General features: G+C 36.7%; 1 protein-coding gene across 6 annotated transcripts in view; it reads right to left on the bottom strand.

The window, feature by feature from the left end:
• Positions 1-20,749, bottom strand: part of PPM1A (protein phosphatase, Mg2+/Mn2+ dependent 1A) — a 43,307-nt gene that overhangs the window by 8,865 nt on the left and 13,693 nt on the right. For 4 of the 6 annotated variants that reach the window (XR_011432159.1, XR_011432160.1, XM_023627837.2 and 1 more), the window contains exon 2: positions 1,110-1,963. Coding sequence is in view for 4 of the 6 variants with exons in the window: in XM_023627837.2 (XP_023483605.1) it covers positions 1,110-1,963 (854 nt within the window). In the remaining 2 variants the exon portion in view is untranslated. Of the gene's footprint in view, positions 1-1,109; positions 1,964-5,486; positions 5,614-19,601; positions 19,752-20,749 lie in introns of those variants that run through there. The other 2 variants (XM_070249838.1, XM_070249839.1) reach the window with 2 other exon arrangements.

The following is a 20,749-nucleotide window of genomic DNA, read 5'->3' as shown; positions in this document are numbered from 1 at the left end:
TAAAGTCAGTATATTTAAAAAAAAGTCAAAATAAAAAAATTAGTTAAGGAGCATTACTGACAAATAGAACAATGTAGCAGAAAGAACACTGAACCTAAGCCAAGGGCTTAGATTTTGGTCTTGGTACCATTACTAAAGAAGTAAATTGTATATAACCCTGTAGAAGTCACTTCTAACTTCTCTAGGAAAGGGGGCAGCATGTATCAAGTACATATTATTTGCTAAACTAGGCAATTCATATATATATACATTAGCTCGTTAATTTAACTCCTCAACAGTCTTACTAGTTACATATTATTATCTCCACTTAATAGCTGAGGGACGTTGAACAATTTATTCAAAACTGTAGAGTACAAAAGTAATAGAGATAAGCCTTGTTTCCAGGTCTAACAAGTTAGCAGAGCCTTCTCTGACTTCAGCTTCCTCATCTGCAAAATAAAGGAGCTGAGCTGGCTCATCTATGTACACAATCCCATTTGATCAACCCAACAACCCCATGAAAAAGGGTAATAATCTCTCTTACCTTTTTTATAATTAGAGAAACTGATCTTCCAGACAGTTTAAATAGCTTACCTGAAGTCATATACAGTCTCATACCAAGTTCTTCTGACTCCCATGTTCACGGCTATTTCCATTACATCACACCAAATCACTCAATTCTCTTTCTTGGTGCTACAGATTCATTAGACCATAGTCTCAAAGTACTTCCATAAATGTACGGAGATATCACATGGTAAAAATAAATTGTTAAAATTCTAAAATGCTTTTCATTTATGGACACTGAGACTTAACCTTCTCCGTCCCCTTTCTTTTAAAACCTACACTTTGATATAATCCTTTTACCTTTGATAATCTTCCACAATCTTAAAAGGCTCAAGTAGTCATGGTTACTTAAGACTAAACGTTCAGATTATATGACTCTTGCATACTTTGTAATTGGGTTATTTATTTCTAAAAACTCTTCAGTATTTTTATCAGTGTGAAGAGTATCTTGCAATTGTGTCAAAAACTTATTTCTGAGAACTACAGGTTCTAAGATGATTAAATACCACAGCAGTAATTAAGATGGCACAAAATCATTTTATCTTTTAAAAGAAAAGTCTAGCTACCTTATACAAACAGGTGTCGACTACTTCATTGCAAACTTTCTCAAGGTCATCAGTGACTTCAAGTCTGGATCTTACAAAATCACAGAGCTCTTCATTTCCCATAACATCCCAAATACCATCACATGCAAGGATAATAAACTGGTCATCTTCTTCAGATCTTTCAATATCATGGACTTCAGGCTCTGGTGAGACAAGCTGCTCTGTAGGACCTTTTCCATGGACACACTTGTAATCAAAGTCCCCAAGGGCCCTCGATACAGCCAGAGAGCCATTCACACGCTGAATCATTACAGAACCACCTGCATTCTGAATTCGTTCTTTTTCCAGCGGATTACTTGGTTTGTGATCTTGTGTGAAGAAGTGAACTTTCCTGTTCCTACAAAGCAAACCTCTCGAGTCTCCACAGTTAATGAAATAAGTATGTTGAGGAGAAATTAACACACCCACAGCTGTTGACCCACTTCTATCTGCACCATGTTTCTTCTCTGACATAACTCTCATATGTTCATCAATCTCCAGAAAACCTGTTCTGATTCCATTCTTTACATTTTCCACAGAAGGTGCTCCTGCAGACCCTTTAAAATCCTGGTTATTGGTGATGTGATCTAACAAATGCTCACAGCAGTATTTGGCAACCTGAGAACCAGCATGCCCATCATACACAGCAAAGAAAGACCATGTTTCAAGTCCACTTGGCAAACCGATCACGGCCGTATGTGCATCCTCCATCTCAACTCGCCAGCCTTGCATGCTGCTTAGCCCATATCGCAACCCATTACCCTGCCCCTGGGCATTATGTTTTTCCATCTTTGGCTTGTCTAAAAATGCTCCCATTATGTCTTGATCCTCTAGGTCTGCAAAGGAAGAGAAACAGGAAAGTTAATAACTATCTTATAAACAAAATTCATATCAAACAACATTTTTAAGAGTGAAGGAGATACAAAGAAAGCTTTAAATAAGAATTCACAACTTTTGTGATAAGCATTTATCGTATCACTGACTTAGAATCTGGAGATTAACAAGGAAAAATTAGGGGAAAGGCTGATCAGGCACAGCTCAGAATGGACAGCAGGCAGTGAACTAAAGCATCAGGATGAAGGCAGCTGATCTGACACTCCCCAAGGCACAACCACTTGTAGAAAGGAGACTCGGCAGTGGCCATCAGTTTACATGAACCAGGCCAAGTGTTAGGATGCAGTGAACATGTGAATCTCTTATGGAATCTCACAACTAAGCTGTATGTGTACATTATTCAAGAAAAGCCAAATGAATTCACAGGACATACCAAAAGCCTACTAATTCAAACATCTTAGTTGAACACTGAGAATTTTCCAAAGTTTGATTCTGAATTATCTAGTTTTATCCTTACTACATGAACCCTCTGAAAAACTAAAAAATGATCTACTCACAATGGTCCAAATTTGCATGCTCCTTCCTTTAAGACTCTGCTTATGTCTGTCCCCTTAAATGAAATCCCCTGCCTCTCCTCCCTGCTTACAGAAAAAAGTATACCCATCCTTTAAAGTCTAGCTCCAATTCTACCTTTTCCATAGGTTTTTCAGTCTTGGACAAAGTCGGTAAGTTATTAAACTACTGTTAAGTGGTCCAGCCTCAATTTTCAAGTTGCAAAGCAATTATACATACATATAATAAAGCTTATTGTATATAAACATAACAGAATTAACCTACTCTAATCTACTAGTATTCTATTAATCTAGTGGTAATAACATGTATCCTTATTATTGCACTCTATGACCATTAGGTATAAATAGTAAAGGAGATCAAAGGGTTGAGGCACAGCCCTGTGGACAAGCCTGAAAGCTTAGCTAATATAATTCTTTCCCAATAGTCAAAAGCTAAAACCCCTGGTCTGGAGTGGGCCCACAGAAGGCAAGGAGACAGTTGGTCAGGATTTAGGTTGGCCTTTACTTGAGTAATGGCCTAAGAAAGTGGAGACATGGGTCCAAGTCACCAAATGAGTCACAAGTGAACTAAAAGCAATTTGAAAGGACAGGATGAGAGTGAATGGAGGTGAAGGGGAGAAGTAGAAGGTAAGGGTGTGAAAAAGTACCTAGGTAAATCAGGATGCAGTTATGAGATTAAGGATTGATGATGCTAGTGACATAAAGCTCTAAGAAGAAGTTGGGAGAGAAAGGGGAAGAAGAAAAATCCCTTAGGAAAGAGGCAGATTCCCAGCAACCTTCTCCTCTTCTTTTTCCTACTAGTACACAGGCAGAGAAGTCTGGTTGATTAGTATAACAAAACAATCTCCTGCCTACTCCTTTGCCCCCTCTTACAATTCCACTAATGGGAGGTAAATAATGAAAACTAGCCATCATTCATTCCTTATGGTGGTATCAGCTTTCTGACACCAAGGTGATACAGATTATGGCAAGGGTGAGTGTTTTGACTCCACAAAGATAACATGATGACACCTTAATAGCAGACAATTTTTAAGAAGAATTCTAAATTACCCTGATAAGTGTTTTACAAACATTACCTCATTCGTTCTCCTCAACAACCCTCTAAAGTGGTTAACAGTATTATCTCCAATTTATAGATGAAGAGCCTTAGCAAGACTAAAGAATGTGGCCAAGGTCACTCAGCTGATAAATTTAGAGGAATCAGTACTCTAACTTAAGCCTGCCTGACTGGAAAGCACCATTTATCAGTAAGGGAATGGTTTCAATCACTGAGGTACAATACAATTATCTGTGGACCTTTTGGAAAATTAAGATTAACAAATGAGAATTTCCAGGTAGGGTTGGAACCTAGGCATCTGTGTATCTGTGGAAAAGATTAGATGGAATGCCTAGATAGGTAGGCAGAGGATGATTGAGCCATGGTGAGGTAAAGCCATCTGCTGAAGGTCAACAGCAAGTTGTCTCATCTCTGTACCTCAATTCCTTTAGCTGGGGTAAAGGGGAGGAGGGAGGTATTATATAGTTAAGATGCTTGTTACCTACTAATCTAGCATTCCTCATCTGTACAATGGGCACATTACGACTTACCTCTGAACGTTGCTGCAAGGTTTAAATGAGGTAATGGCTGCAAAGTAGCCACAGAGTCTGGCAAAAATGAGGCACTCAGCAAATGGAAACTATTATTACAACATTCTTATATACACAGCTACATCTAGCTTCTGATACTATCTAACAGGGACCTTACTCTCTCTTTTATAGAAACGTCTGGTAGTTATTTTCCAGACATACCTACGAAACTACCAAATAAATAACTATTTGAAGATAAACAGAGTACACTTTCTAAAAACAAAACCAAAACTTTTCAAAATTTATACTAGAAATGTAACAAACCAAGTCAACTATCTGATAAAATTTTAGGTTCAGCTCCACAGCAAATTTAAAAATACAGTCAAGGGCAAATTAATAATTTTGTGGTTGGACTTTCACATAGTGAAAATAGGCAATTCAGAAATCTTACCTCCTGGGATTCTGAATAATTTGTAGAATCCAGGTGAAGCAGTCAACTACAGCTACATAAATACAGCAGATACTTATGTAGATATAATACTTACCAGAAATTGTTAACTTACAAATACTGGTTTCATAGTCATCTTCTATAAGTGGACTACCAAACAGTATTTTACTTAGTCAAATTATTAAATTGGCATATATCTACAAATAGTAGACCCCAAAGGGATTCAATTTGCCCATTAAAGTTTAAGTTAGTTTCTGAAAGAATCTAGTTCTCACCTGTCTTAAATCTACTCTGAACACATGCTGGGTCTCATTACAATGATAACATTATCAGTGACTGAACCTTTCAAAACAAAATACTCTGACAATCATAAGACTGAATTCATCTTTGATATAATGAGAAAATCTGGTGAACATTTTTTGTCTTTTAAAACCAAACTAACTCCTAAACTGAAAAATTCTAAGGCTGGGTGAGGAAGTCATTCATTAAAGTTCAGCCACTGCCTTTTATTAAGCAAAACTGATCTCATAACCATAGCAAACAGTCTTGAACCTGGTCATTTGGTTTAATCTACTCACAATTACCCCAAATTTTAAAAAAGCTCTATACATGCCACTGTTAAGATCCCTAAGGAATCTATTAGCCCCAAAACAACAAGAGTTATTCAACCTACAATTTGGGCAGAGTCCTTCAGTAAAAAATTTAAGAATAAAACCCTATAAGGTTTTTTCCTGTTACCTATGGATACACAGTCTAATACAGAACCCCTCCAGGCTCCATAAACAGAGAACGAAATGGACATATGTAAACAACGTGGAGAAAATTATATTCTCTTAGCAACCGACAGAATTCTTTTTAGGACAAGCCCTACTTTTTCTGAGAAACACTACTTTGATCAGACATGTAAAGTAGGGGGTAAGGATCAAAAGATATACTCACATAACAAGTGATCAGTGCGAAACAGGCATCTGAAGGAGGGGAGATGCTGATAACTGGAAGACCTTTGTTTGATGAACACTGAAATAGTTTTGGCTATACAAATTAGGGAGGAAAATCTAGAGTGGATCTGCATTAAAAAATAAGAAATCTAAAGGTTGGGGAGAATCCAGAGGAAAAAAACTATGTAGCAAGAGAAGCTTCTTGGGAGAAGAGGGAATACATGGAACACTAGCTGGCAGCATAGGCAGCAGTGTGTAGCATGGCAACAGTCAAGTTACTGCAGTGGGGTGTGGGAAGTAAATTCTCTACTATTACCAAATCTTTAGTATATTCTACGTTGCCCACTAATGCTTATATATGAATAGACTTTATCCAAGATGAGGACGAGTGTTTAACCGACTCTGGAACATTTAATGAACAAAAGAATATTAAGTAACATATTGCATAGCTGGGGTTCAGTGAAGAAATATTTCAGTATAGCCAAATCTATGGCAAAGGATAATTCAGGGTACAAAAACTACTTTTTACTTCACAAGCTATCAGGCATAGTAATCATAAATTATATTCTGTAATCCAAGGCAGCCGTCTCCAAATTAACTATGGTAAGGACAAATAAGCACATGAACAAAACTTTTCAGCAGTTTGAGATGTGAGATGACACTGAATGAATAAAACAATTGCAGGCTGTCCATTTTTTTAAAAAAAAGGGCAATCTTAAAGTAGGTTCATGGAAACACAAATAACTACTAAACCAAAAATTTCAATAGAGACAATGAATAACCAATTGGATACTGAAAAAACAAAAGAAAACACCCAAGCCAACAAATGAGATTACCTCAAGGAATTCTTTTATAATTCAGAGGGCTTTCTTCATCTTGTTGATTCCAAACATACAAACCCACCCACAACCGTACCCATCCTATCCTTAAACTTTGTAATAACAGAGGACTCTCTGTCTTCTCACTTAAGATAAATCCCTCTACCACAGCTTTGGAGCCCATGCTTCAAAGGAACTTACATGACTTACATGTCTTCTCAGGAACCTTACATTATTAGGCTCCTTTTTCTCCTTTGTATTCAACCTCAACTTTTAAAGACACTCAAATGTCGCCCATTAAAAGTAAGTCTTTATGTGAGTCATTCCCCTCTAGCTACTGACCTGCCCCTCTCTTCCCTTTACAGTTCAACTTCTGAAAAAGAAGTGTCAATGCTCCAAAATGTTGTCTGGCCATCCACCAAAACAAGTTCCTCCAAGTTGCTTAATCCAATGGACGTTTTTTAGCCCTCATCTGATTGACTGCTCACAGCAGCATTCGACAACACTCCCTCTTGAAACACTCTTCCCATTGGCTTTTCAATATGCTACACACTCACAGCTTTCTTCCTATCCCTAGCTTTTCTATCCTTGTCTCCTTTGCAGGCCCATCCTCATCTCTCAAGCCATTAAATGCTGACATTCAAGGCTTAGACTGAGGCCCTCTTCTCACTCTATGCTGTCTCCCTCGGCACTCTTTCACATATCTGCAGTTTTTGGCCAGTGAATGGTACCATCATCCATCAAAGTGAATAAAAAATAAGGACATATATTTGACACCTCCTTCTACTTCATCTCTCATCAGTCCATCATCAAGTCCCATGGATTATACTTCCTAAATATTCTCAAATCTGTCCACTTCTTTTCACTAACACCTTAGTCTTCAAGCTACCATCATCTCTCACTGCAACACCAGCCTCCTATTTTGTCTCTTCACACGCATGCTGGCCTCCTAATTCATTCTACAAACCTCAGCCTAAGTAAACCTTTCAAAATAAAAATTTCATCATGTCACTTCTGTACTAAAAGTTATCTAATGGCTTTCCACCATTTTGGAGTACAAAGAACTGCTTAATATGGCTTACATGAAAGCCCTAATTGGTCAGGCACCTACGACCCTTCACCAGACTTATCTCACCTCCTACCGTCCCTCCTCCAACATTCTCTACTCCAACCATAAGAGCTTTCTTACAGTACCTAGTACTTGTCATGCTGTCTTCTTCCAAATAACATAAACAAATGCTACTTCCTCTACCTAAAAAGCTATTCCCTCATCTCTTAGTCTGGTTAACGCATACTCATTCTTTAGCTCTTAACCCTCATGTCGGTTCTTCCGGAGAGCCTCTTCCAATACCCTAGGTCAATTTCCCTAGCGCAGAGCAGACAGGAGACCTTCAATAAACATTTACTGAATGAACTCAAAAGAAAAAGCAGATGCAAATAAGAAAAATCTGGTAACAGACAGGGAGAGTGCACACAGAGAGTAAATATACACATAAAAAATAAGACTTTCTGACTGAGAAAACAGTCAGAGAAGCTATAATCAAAGAAATGAGAGGAAATTCTCCCTCAGTTGAAATCTTCAAACTGATAAAGCTCACTGAATATCTAGCAGGATTAATTGCTAAAAGCCACATCTAGTTACCCACAACTAAAGAAATTCAAGGAAAAGAAAAATACTGAGCTTCTAGGAGAACCTTGGGTAACTGTCAAAGGAAAGAGTATCAGATTGGTAATACCCACTGCAACTATAAAACTGAATCTTAAAAGACAATAGAGAATAGAGTTCTAAGAGTAAAGATTAATGAACTTAGAATTACATAATTATCCAAGTTATTTTTCATGTGTATAGGTGGAAAGGGAGGCAGAAAACATTTTAAGATACACAAGAACTCAAAGTATACACTCATACCTTAATGAAAAATTCAAGAAAAAATTCCAGCCAAGCAAACATCTACTGCTGTTTTAAAACTAAGTTCATCTTTATGACTTGCCATTAAACTCTAATAACATTACAGAAAAAGTCAGAAATAATCTGATTCTTAAAAATAACAATTGAGAAAAACAAAATCCCAAATATATAAAGTAAAAAGAACTTGGGAAATTGCCCAATTATCCAATTTAATACTAGAGAAACACTCCTTTTATGTTTTTAGAATCCTCACATCAACAGCAAAACACATACGAAACATCAAAAAAATGGAAATATCTTTCATAAGATTAAACTTAAAAGTTACACATCTATCCACTATGTGACTTTGGACAAGTCCTTTATCTTAATGTCTTAACTTTCCTCATTGATAAATAAGCAAACTTGATTAAGTGTTTTCAGAACAATTACCTTGTTCTGAGGAATGTGTAAGAAGTTAAGTGAGAAGACTAAAGTTCTAGGAATACCTAGGCAAATGGTATTAGCAAAGTAATACTTTAGTCTAAAATCATGCTGCTGAATTCTCATGTAAAAACTCTTATACTCAATACCAAGATGAAGATTATAAGAGATAAACAAAATGATTTTACTATGGAAAAATCAACCTGTAAAGAATGAAAAAGGAGAAAAGTAGCTACCAACTAGGAGTGCTAGCTGGTAGCCTGAATTTGATGGTTACATATATTGTTATCCCCTCCCCGCAAACAACAAGCATTCTCTAGAGTCCCCACTACTCCTCACTGACCACATCTAGAACATTTTATCCACGTTCTCAACATGGCATTTGAGTTTGCATCACTTGGCAAAGAGGACAATACCTGTGATTGTAACAGCATACAATCCATGAGGATTTACTCTAATCTGGTTTTTCACTAATGCGGCTGCATCATCCCAACGTAGCCAAACAAAATGATACCTGTAGAAGGCTGAATAATGGCTCCCAAGAATATCAAGTCCTACTCCTGTAAATGTTACCTTATTTGCAAAAAGAGCCTTTGCAGATGGGATTAAGTTTAGAAATTTGTGACAAGCAGATTATCCTGGATTATGCTGGCTGGGGGCGCGGTGTAGGGGGGCGCTCTAAAGGCAATCACAAGTGTCCTTATAAGAGAGAGGCAGAGGAAGATTTGACACACACACACAGAGAAGGCAGAGCAGAGAGATTTAAGGTTGTTGGCCTTAAGATTACAGTGAATGTGGCTACAATCCAAGGAACGCTGACAGCCAAGAGAAGTGGGAAAGGGCAAGAAATGCGTTCTTCCCTAAAGCCTCCAGAGTGAGCAGATTCCTGCCAACTCCTTGATTTTGGCCCAGTGAAACTGATTTTGGACTTGTGACCTCCAGAACTGTAAGAGAATAAATGTGTATGAAAAATAAGAAACTGGAATATGAAAAGCATTAACAGAGCTAAGAAAGAAATGTAAGAGATAAAAAGTTATTGTAACATTTTAAACAGCATGAAAAGCAATGATGAGAAGCAAAGAATCTATAGAAAACAATCTGCATGGGGTAAAAACCAAAATAAGAGGAAAATCATCCAGTATGCAGATAATAAGAATAAAGGGATAAAAGTGAGGAGACTGAAGAAAAGACACAAACAATGCAGATCCAACAGTTTAATCAGTGCATTGTAAAAAGAAAATCAAATAATGGAAAAGAAATTAAACTTCAAAGAAAAAAGAAATTAATCCTAAACTGAACTTGATGACTGAAAGCATTCATCAAGTACCAGATAATTTTAGTAGAAAGTGACCAACACCAAAGCATAATCTGGTGAAGACAATGCACTTCAAGAATACAAGAATTTAGACAAATGAAACATGCCAAAAAAATAAAAACAAAAACAAATCAGGCTAGTCTCAAACTTCTTTGCAATGTCAAATGATAGGCAATAATGAAGTCAAGTCTATAAATATTGAGCGTAAAGGTGGATGTTCCAAGAATTTTATACCCAGCAAAATCAGCACCTATATGTGAAGGTAACAGAAAGATATCATCAAATATCCTGTAACTAAAAAAGTATATCATCCACGTACTATTCCTGAAAAACCTATTTCTTAAGACAGATTATGCAATCAAGAGATTAATCAAAATAAGAAACTCAATAATGGAGATGTCATAGTATAGGGCTTGGGGTGGGCAAAATATACTAAGCAAAAAGAAATCAAGGGCTATGATTTTAATTTCAGACAAAGGAAAGCACAAGGAATAAAGCAATAAATAGGATGAGTGTCTCTTTTAAATTGATGAGGGCGTAGTCTAAAATTATAATTTAACTTACGAATTTTATATGCTAAATACTTTTATGCCAGATAATTCACAGCAAACTTACCAAAAATACTATATGCTGAAATCCAGACTATATATTCTGTTCAAACATGCTTAAAACATTAATTCAAAATCAAGCATTTATTGGATTATATATTAGAAAACAAAAGCTTTAGAGTTTCCTAACACACTCCCACCCACCCTACCCTGGGGACCAGGGGGGGAAAAAAAGAAATAAAGAAAACAAGTGACACAGACCATATTATCTGACTTAATACAATAACAGTAGATAGTATAACAATAAAGAAAGGAAAAAACCTTCAAATATCTGGAAATTGCTTTAAAAGGCATGCTTCCGCACAAGCAGAAGGACCTACAACTAGAGTATACAACTATGTACTGGGGGTGCTTTGGGGAGAAGACGGAGGAGAGAAGAAGAAGATGGGCAACAGATGTTAGCTCAGGTGCCAATCTTAAAAAAAAAAAAAGGCATGCTTCTAATCAACTTTGCATTGAGTTTGTGTATTTTCGCAATTACAAAATATTTAGGAAAAATGAGAAAGACCTCGTATCAAATTCTATGAGATATAACCAAACGTTATTCAGGGAAACTCTCACTTTCTTAGTAAAAAAGTGAAAATCAGTATATTAACTATTCAATGCAAGAAGAACCACCACACACACAAAACCTAAGGAAAGCTGAAGGAATTATAATGAAAGATTAAGGTAAATATGATAAGTTATATGAGAGAAAAATGAGTAAAACAGGTAAACCACTAATTAGCCTCGTTGAGAAAAATTATTAATCGAAATTAGAAACCAAACAGGCCATACTCACTTCACAGATAGAGGTGTTTTTGCTTGTTTGTTTTTTATAAAACACACTATACAATTCTTTGCTAATAAATTTGAAAACATGGAGGAAACTGACAAGGTTCTTGGAAAACAAATTACCAAATTTTTTTTTCAAGAAGTGATGGAATAGGGCTGGCCCCGTGGCCGAGTGGTTAAGTTCGCGCACTCCGCTGCAGGTGGCCCAGTGTTTCGTTGGTTCGAATCCTGGGCGCGGACATGGCACTGCTCATCAAACCACGCTGAGGCAGCATCCCACATGGCACAACTAGGTGGACCCACAATGAAGAATATACAACTATGTACTGGGGGGCTTTGGGGAGAAAAAGGAAAAAATAAAAAATCTTTAAAAAAAACCAAAAAAACAAAAAAAAAAAACAAGAAGTGATGGAATAAAGACCAGTAACTGCAACAACTGCAACAAAATGAGTAAGTTATCAAAGAACTATCGCTCAAAAAAGCTCCTGGGCTCATGAAAAACAAAAAACAAAAAGGCTGAAGAACATTCTAGGTAAAGAAGACCAAAGAGATAATGACAACAAAGTGTAATGTGTGATCCCCCACCAGCTTATACATATTTATCTGTGCAAAGAGAATGCACACACACACACCCCAAAGGAAAAATGGAAGGTTATAAAACAAATGTGGCAAAATGTTAACTGGTCATTTTGGATAAATGAGTTCATTGTATTCTTTTTTCAAATTTTCTGTAAATTTGAATTGTGTTCAAAATAAAGTTATCAAAATTAAAAGTGGAGGCCAGCCCCAAGGTGTAGTGGTTAAATCCAGCACGCTCTGCTTTGGCAGCCCAGGCTTGCAGGTTCAGATCCTGGGCAAGGACGTACACCACTCGTCAGCCATGTTGTGATGACAACCCACATGTGAAATGGAGGAAGACTGGCACAGTTGTCAGCTCAGGGCTAATCTTCCTCAGCAAAAAATAATAATGATAAAATTAAAAACTACAAGTACATCAGACAATTTTACAACTAAGCTCTTTCAAGCCTTAAAAGAACATGTAACTCCTAAATTAACAAAAGAAGGGAAAAAAACTTTCCACTTCTTTTTACAAACCTATCATAATCCTGATATAAAATCTGACAAAGATAGCACTAAAAAATAACACTATAGTTCAAACACACTCATTGATACAGATGCAAAAAAACCCTAAGTAAAACATGAGCACATAAAATATGAGCATACATAAGCACAAATTACCAAGTAGGTTTCATTTTTAGGAAGTTAACTATGAGCCAACATTCAGCAACCTATTAATATAAGTGATCTTTTAAGAAGTTCAAAGGAGGGCCAGCCCGGTGGCGCAGCAGTTAAGTTCGCATGTTCTGCTTCTCGGCAGCCCAGGGTTCGCTGGTTGGCATCCCAGGTACGGACATGGCACCGCCTGGCATGCCATGCTGTGGCAGGCATCCCACGTATAAAGTAGAGAAAGATGGGCATGGCTGTTAGCTCAGGGCCAGTCTTCCTCAGTAAAAAGAGGAGGATTGGCAGTAGTTAGCTCAGGGTTAATCTTCCTCAAAAAAAAAAAAAAGAGTTCAAAGGAGAAACAATACCATCATCTCTTCACATGCTAAAAGGGATCTGATAAAAGTCATTCCATAATCATTAACACATACTTCAAGCCAAATAGGAAGCACAGTGATTAGAACAATTGCCACAAAAGAAACAAGAACAAAGATACCTGCTCTTATCCCTATTATTTAGCACTGTCTAGAAATAGTGATCAATGCAGTAAGTCAAGATAAAAAAAAAAGAGGCATAAAAATATGAGATGAGATCACATTATTATTTGCAGATAATAACTGTGATGGCAAACTCAAAATCTAAAACATTATTAGGAAAAAACAGTTCAGTAAGGTTATCTGACTATAGAAAATCATAAAAAAAACTTAAACAATAACAACCACTTAGAAAATAAAGAAAAAATGGCAATAAAAGTATATCCAAATAAATAATTAACAAGAAATACTCAGAACCTTTAAGAAAGCCTCAGAAGAAAAGATATTCCTTTTTCTCAGACAGGAAGATTCAATATTGTGAAGACATTTATCCCTCCTTTTTTAGTCAATAAATTCAATATAATCAAAACTGGGTCTTTTTGTTCCCAGACTTTGATGAAATGATTCCAAAATTCATATGAACGAATGTTTGAGAATAGTAAAAACATTCTAAAAAACATCAGAATTTGCCATACCTAATATTAAAACAATTTCAAATTATGGTATTTAAGAGGGAATACTATTGCAGGAATAAACTGATCAGTAGACTAGAACTGAGACTCCAAAGAGATCTGTGGGAAGGCAAATTCAATAAAGCGTTAGAACAGCTGGCCTATTCCAGTCCTGCCCTCCCAGGGAGGGTAGCTGAATCACTGTCGCACATGTTAAAGTAAATACCAGGTGATTAAGACTCAAGTTTGAAATACTAATAAAACCACGCAAGGACAGCCAGGCAAATATTTCTATAATCTTATGATAGAAAAGGACTTTCTAAGTATGACATCAACGGCAAGAAGGAAAAGAGACTCCAAAGGAATAAAAAGTGACTCCAGAGGAATAAACCTTCTACACTATAATGCAAAGCTCATAAGCTTGAAAGGCAAATCTCTTTAAAATAAGTATTTGCAATATATAGGATAAAGTTAATATTCCTAAAAGAGACAAAAGGCTCTTATAAGACAATAAAAGGAACACTTTAAAAGAAATGGACAAAGAACATGAATAGGCAATTCAATTCATAAAAGAATATAAATGGCCAATAAATATATGAAACACTGACCAATCTCACTAGCCATTGAACACAAATTAATTTTTTATACATTACTTTATCAAAAATTAAAGATTTATAATGTCCAGTATTAGCAAAGGAATTTTAAAAAATATATGCCTCACAGGTAGGAGAGGAATCTCATAGTAACTTTCTGAAGGATATGTACGATACACATTAATTTTAAATGTTGACTTCCATTTAAATGGTTTTGTATATTCACACTTTGAAGCACCCCTTTATTCCAAAAGTACTTTAAAAACAGATTAACTATAAAACAGAAAATTAAGAAGACCAAACCACCTGCTGAAGACAAACTCTTGAAATACAAAGCACTTTGTGAAGCTGAAACTGTGAGCCTCCTGGGCACAAGTAACAGAGACAGACAGAAGTCTACATCCTGTAGGGATGGTTTCAGAGACTAAAAATGCCCCCGCGCAAGCTGGGATAGAACCCAGGCTCACTGAAACTAATGCCTGGGGTGGAAGGGCTCTATTGCCTGTACAAGTTCCTGGAAAAAGCTACTTACAACCTAGGGCTACAGTTTAGATGAAGTTATGTGCCCAGAGAGCAGCAGTATAGATCTTCCTTTAGTCTGTGTCTTATTCTTGGAGAGATAAGCCTGATCCTAACGTTATCACGAATCATGAGAACCAAGTCTCGAATATAAGACATGGTTTCAGACTGGGCACCCTAGGGCCAAGATGTAGCTGCATGCAAAAACACTGGATAAAAAGGGTGAAAAGAAAGAAAACAAAACAAAATTTCCATTTAATATGAGACTACAAAACCAAACTCCAAAACTCAAGGAAAACTAAACTAAGACGGATAGCAAACAAAATCAGTAATTGTAAGAATTCAATCTAGAAGAAAATGTAACCATCTGAAAATAACTTCAAATGTACATGTTTAGGATCCTTCCAAAGTTAAAAGAACAATAGACATAAAGGGGGAAAAAAGAATAAAAAAATCAGAAATCAAACCAGAATAGGTGGCCGTTAGAGAGAGAACCTGAACATGAGGAAAATATTCACTGAGAAATAAAACAACTGAAGCCACATAAATTCTAAGCTGAACAAAGTCAAGGTTTGAACTAGTAAATTGAAAAACAATACTTAGGAATTGCCCAGAACATAACACAAAGATTAAGAAGGAATACTGGAAAAACAATATTCAGAGATATAAAACCTCAGGAATTTTCTGGAACTGAAGAAAGATAGGAGTCTACAGACCAACAATGTATTTCAAAGAGCACCTAGAGACAACACAACATACAGATCCAGGCACATCATGGGAATGTGCTCAGAACATCAAGCATAGTAAAATAGACAACAAATACTAACATTTACATCACACTTGAAATATACAGGGTTCTATCCTAAGTGCTTTACATATATTAATGTAATCATCACTGCAACCCCTATAATACGGACACTGTTTCATCATCTCTGTTCAGAATTAGCCCAAGGTCACACAGTAAACAGTGGCAACAGGACACAGAAAAGGAATCTTCTTAAAAACTACAAGAGAGAAAAATTATACACAAAGGCATAACAATTAGCTAGAGACCAGACTTTTCAGAGATTCATGTTTGCCAAGTTTCATAATATAATAAACAGTATCTTGAGGGTGCTGACAGGAAGAGGGAGGGGAGAAGTTTATTAACCAAGACTTCTCTATTTGCTAAAAAAAAAAAAGAAAATAATGTGTAAAATATACTTTCAAACAAAAACCAAGGACATTTACAAGCCACATTCTGTTACTAAAAACACTACTGAAGGATATACTTTAGCAAGAAGAAAGGTGAAGCCTGGAGTGAGATACAAGCAACAGTAAATACAGAAACTGGTAAAATACACTGGCTGATTAAATTAGGTATTGAATATAAAAAAGAAAATGAAATTTTTTATGCTACAAAAAGGGGGACATAAAATTGTAGGCAATTATATAGATAATGGAGGAACGTTTAGTGTTTAATCAAATATGAGCTCACAAAAAAATCACCAAATATACAAGGAAAAAGCTGCCACGAGTAGGAGTTAACATATAACAAATACAACTAGCTTCAGACTTCAGATATTGGAATTAGTGAATATAAGATATAAAATAACTATGTATGAAATGTTTAAGAAGATTTAAAAAGAAAAAACAAAAAAATTACCAGGCAAATTGGGAAAGAATTAAATACCACTTTTGGAAACGAAAAAATAATTGTTGGTATTAAAAGTTCAAAGGACAACTTAAACAACAGATTAGAAACAAATGCAGTAAATTAGTTCAGTAAGTTCAAGAAAACTATGTTCACTTCAAAACACCTATAACTAAAGGATCGGGGGGAAGGGGAAGGAGAAAAAGAAAATCAAGTTCTCCAACAATAGTAACAGCATAAACAGTCCACAGATGTAGGTTCTAAAAACTTAAGACCTGGACACTGTAGTGCCCCTGGAAGCCCAGGACTATTAATTCATCTCTCCGATCAGGTCAACTTCCTGGATCACGGCTATGGTAGTAGTAGACTTCTCTAGGCTTTAATATCAACATTTATTCCACTGAGAGAATCAGAAAACACCAGCAAAATAATGGTTACTGGGGCCAGCCCCGTGGCCAAGTGGTTAAGTTCGTGCGCTCCGCCTTTGGCGGCCTGGGGTTTCGGCTGGTTCGGATCCTGGGCGTGGACACGGCACTGCTCATCAGGCCACGTTGAGGTGGCGTCCTACATGCCACAACTAGAAGGACCCACAAGTAAAAAATAAAAAAAATAATGGTTACTTTACTCTATACAGAAGAGCCTAATCTCATTTAACAAATGCTCCTCTGGTAACTCCTATTTTCTAAATATTTTTAAATCATAGCAATCTTTAAATTCTCACATCCTACTTTAGTTAGAGGTAAAAGTTTCTTACAGGGTCCATTAGTTTGCAGTTCACCAGCCAAGGTCTCTAGAATGCTGCTCCAATCTCCCTCAGGACTAACAATATTTTCACAGATTACTCTGGTTAAATATTCTTTTAATAAAGCTCAATCCTATAGATCAGTCAATTAAACCAACAAATACTCTTAATTTCTCCTTCTATGACATAAATAATCTATAAAAGTTATGAACATTGGGGCCAGCCCCGTGGTGCAGTGGTTTAAGTGCACACGTTCCGCTTCGGCGGCCCTGGGTTCGCTGGTTCGGATCCTGGGTGCTGACATGGCACCACTTGGCACGCCATGCTGTGGTAGGCGTCCCACATATAAAGTAGAGGAAGGTGGGCATGGAGGTTAGCTCAGGGCCAGTCTTCCTCAGCAAAAAGAGGAGGATTGGCAGCAGATGTTAGCTCAGGGCTAATCTTCCTCAAAGGAAAAAAAAAGTTATGAGCATTTATAGAGTTCTTTTGCAGAGAAAGGAATACTTGTTCTTAAAACAAATTATATACACAGATATTTTGTAAACTTGATTTCCAATACTAAAAACACTCATTTAAATCAGATACACATTTTATCTGTTAAATGAATCTCAATTGTTCTAAAGAAAATTTAACCTACCTTCATCACCTTTCTCCTTAAAAAAGTTATATACAAAATATTGTAGACAATATTTTCGATAAGGAACTGAATACATCCAAGTGGTCAAATACAGGTACTAACAGTTCTCATTAGTTTGCACTCCCCTCCTCTCAAATTTCCAATTTGCTTAATTACAGGACTTTACTAACTTTAAAGCTATTATGTGGGATGCTGGCTGGCTCTTTTGGGGCACTTTACTGACAGTCCCTAAAATCTCACAAACAATTCTAATCCAACCAGAAGACTGCTGATCTATGAATCAAATAAGATTTCCTTTGGCAGTGGCAACTTCTCATTTGTGCCATTCTCTGGCCAATTCTAGACCTCTGACGCAGTCCACTGACTACAGGGGCACCCAGAATAGGATTCTGCCCCTCCAATCAGAAACTCCAGGGGAACGGTGCCATTTAACTCTCTGTGGGATTTCTCTGAAGAATAATCCCAAGGTGGTATATGGGTTTCCCACTCTGCACTGGTTTAAACCTGAAGATCTTCGAACAACCCAAAAGACAACACATAACTATTGTTCAGCATCAAAATTCCTACACAAAGTTCTGGAAAGAAAGTATGTCAAGGATACTAGACCTCATCAGAAAACGAAATTATCTTTTGTGCTTCACTGACATGTGACTAAAATTAAAATTTTACAACTGAATATTTAAAAAATGTCACCTGTCTTCCACATTATAAGACCTTTGCTTTCTGTTCTTGCCTCTACTTCTCACTCTCTCCTAAGCAGCCTCTAAGTTTTATTCTTCTGCCCACAAATTCAGTCTCCTTGCAAATTTTATACCATTTCTACTCCTGCTCTTACCACTTTGTCCCTCCCAAGCCTGAGCAATCTTTTCTTCTATTTTCCCTTTCTTTAATTCCTCATCCTTGGTGTGAGGAAAGTTCAAGAAGGTAGAGTTCAGGTAAGCCAGCTGCAAACAGGAACATTTCAGTGAGCGCATGCAAGACTGAGTTTGAGAGGGAGAAGAGAAATGGCTACCAGGGTAATGTCTTGGGGCAGGCGTGGGGGGGGGGGGGGAGGGGCGCTACTGAACAATCCACACAGTGAAAAGCATATTGGAGGTGAGGACCAATGGTACATTTTCTTCAAAGTTATAGTACTAGTGAAAAGCCTCATTCTTGGTTTAAATTTAGATATAGTCTTCCAATTACTGAATGATTTTTCCTGGTCAGAGAAGGAGGAAACAGCTATTATTTAAGGTATAAAAGAAGGCTAAGTTTTCAAAGCTGACTATCTCATGAGAGATACAAGATGTTCACAAAGGGGAGAAATCACTGATCAAAGTCTGGATTCTGTTTATATGAAATATCCAAAAAGCAAATCTACAGAGACAGAAAGTAGATGAGTGGTTGACAAGGGGGACAGGAGAATGGAGAGTGACTGCTAATGAGTACAAGGTTTCTTTTGGGGGTGATGAAAAGGTTCTAAAATTAAATTGTGGCAATGGTTGCACAATTCTGTGAATAAACTAAAAACTACTGAGCTGTAAACTTTAAATGGGTAAATTTTATGCTATGTTAGTTATAACTTAATAAAGCCATTTAAAAAGATTTCTAGGGTTTTATTGGTTTTCTGTATCTGTATTTTACTTTACATAAAAAGATTTAAAAAGATAACTGTAGATTATGTAGTAATATGGAAAGCACTACATTAACATTTTTTCAAACACTAAAAAAAAGAGTTACCTGCAAATTTCTTGCTGCTCAACAGTTGTTCATCTTGTAGCTTCAACTAAATATTTACTTCACTCTTTCAATTAAATATTTGCTTAACCTCCTCCAACAAACCAAATTTCACCAAATGAATTACAATGCAAAACAGTTACTGAGTTAAAAAATACCTTAATTTAAATGCTTTAAATTAAAACCTTAAAAATGAAACTTCAAAAAGCAAACCAAAACTGACCAATCAAGGGGTGGGGCTGGCCCCGTGGCCGAGTGGTTAAGTTCGCGCACTCCGCTGCAGGCGGCCCAGTGTTTCATTGGTTCGAATCCTGGGCGCAGACATGGCACTGCTCATTAAAACCACGCTGAGGCAGCGTCCCACATGCCACAACTAGAAGGACACACAACAAAGAATATACAACTATGTACTGGGGGGCTTTGGGGAGAAAAAGGAAAAAATAAAAAATCTTTAAAAAACAAAACAACAAAAAAACTGACCAATCAAACCAACCCAAGTAAGTCAGAAAAAGCTCTTCTATGCTAAGCAGTATTTCGATAACGCCCATGACACAGGTCATTTTTTCTCTACCAAAAACTATTCAAAAATTTGTCATTGCTGAATTAGGTAAAAATTTACAATTACCCAAACCAGTCCGTTTATACAGCTATTAGCAGCACTTTCAATTTCACAAAGTACGTTTGACACAAAGCTTGCCACTGTTGATGTTTCCTTCATGTTCCATGATTTTTTAACGTATCAACATGTTTTAGACATGTGCTGTGATCTGAATTACATACTCCATAAAGCAGTCTTCTTAAATTCCTACAGAGGTATGAACTGTAGAATTTTTTTTTTTTTTTTTTTTTTTGGTGAGGAAGATTGTCACTGAGCTAACATTTGTGCCAATCTTCCTCTATTTTGTATGTGGGATGCCACCACAGCATGGCTTAATGAGTTGGTGTGTAGGTCTGCCCTGGGAGCTGAACCCGCCAACTGCAGGCTGCTGAGGCAGAGCATGCAAACTTAACCACTATGCCACGGGGCCAGCCCCAAACTGCACAATTTTTAAAAGTAAACTTTAGCAGTACAAACTGCCTGAAAAATATCTAAGCTAAATTTAGTTGGAGGGTTCTACTGGCTATAAAAATTAGATAGTGACCTATTTTCACTAACAATTACAGTATGAGCAAAACATTTAAAGACTTAGCATAGAGCAATTTAGTTTTTAAAGTTCTCTAAGAATGTTCTGGTATTCACAATCTCAATTTGCCTCATCTATTAACTATTTCAAATGTCTCAGTTTTGGATAACATGTCTACAGATTGGAAAGCGGATTCAATTCCCAGTTTGTTATTTTTTAATCCTTGCATATTTGAGGATTCAGACTC

The sequence above is a fragment of the Equus caballus genome, chromosome 24 (genome assembly GCF_041296265.1).
Source record: "Equus caballus isolate H_3958 breed thoroughbred chromosome 24, TB-T2T, whole genome shotgun sequence".
In the NCBI taxonomy this organism is placed as follows: Eukaryota; Metazoa; Chordata; class Mammalia; order Perissodactyla; family Equidae; genus Equus; species Equus caballus.
The sequence above is the reverse complement of the archived record's forward strand: the minus strand, read 5'-3'. Positions and strand labels throughout refer to the sequence as shown.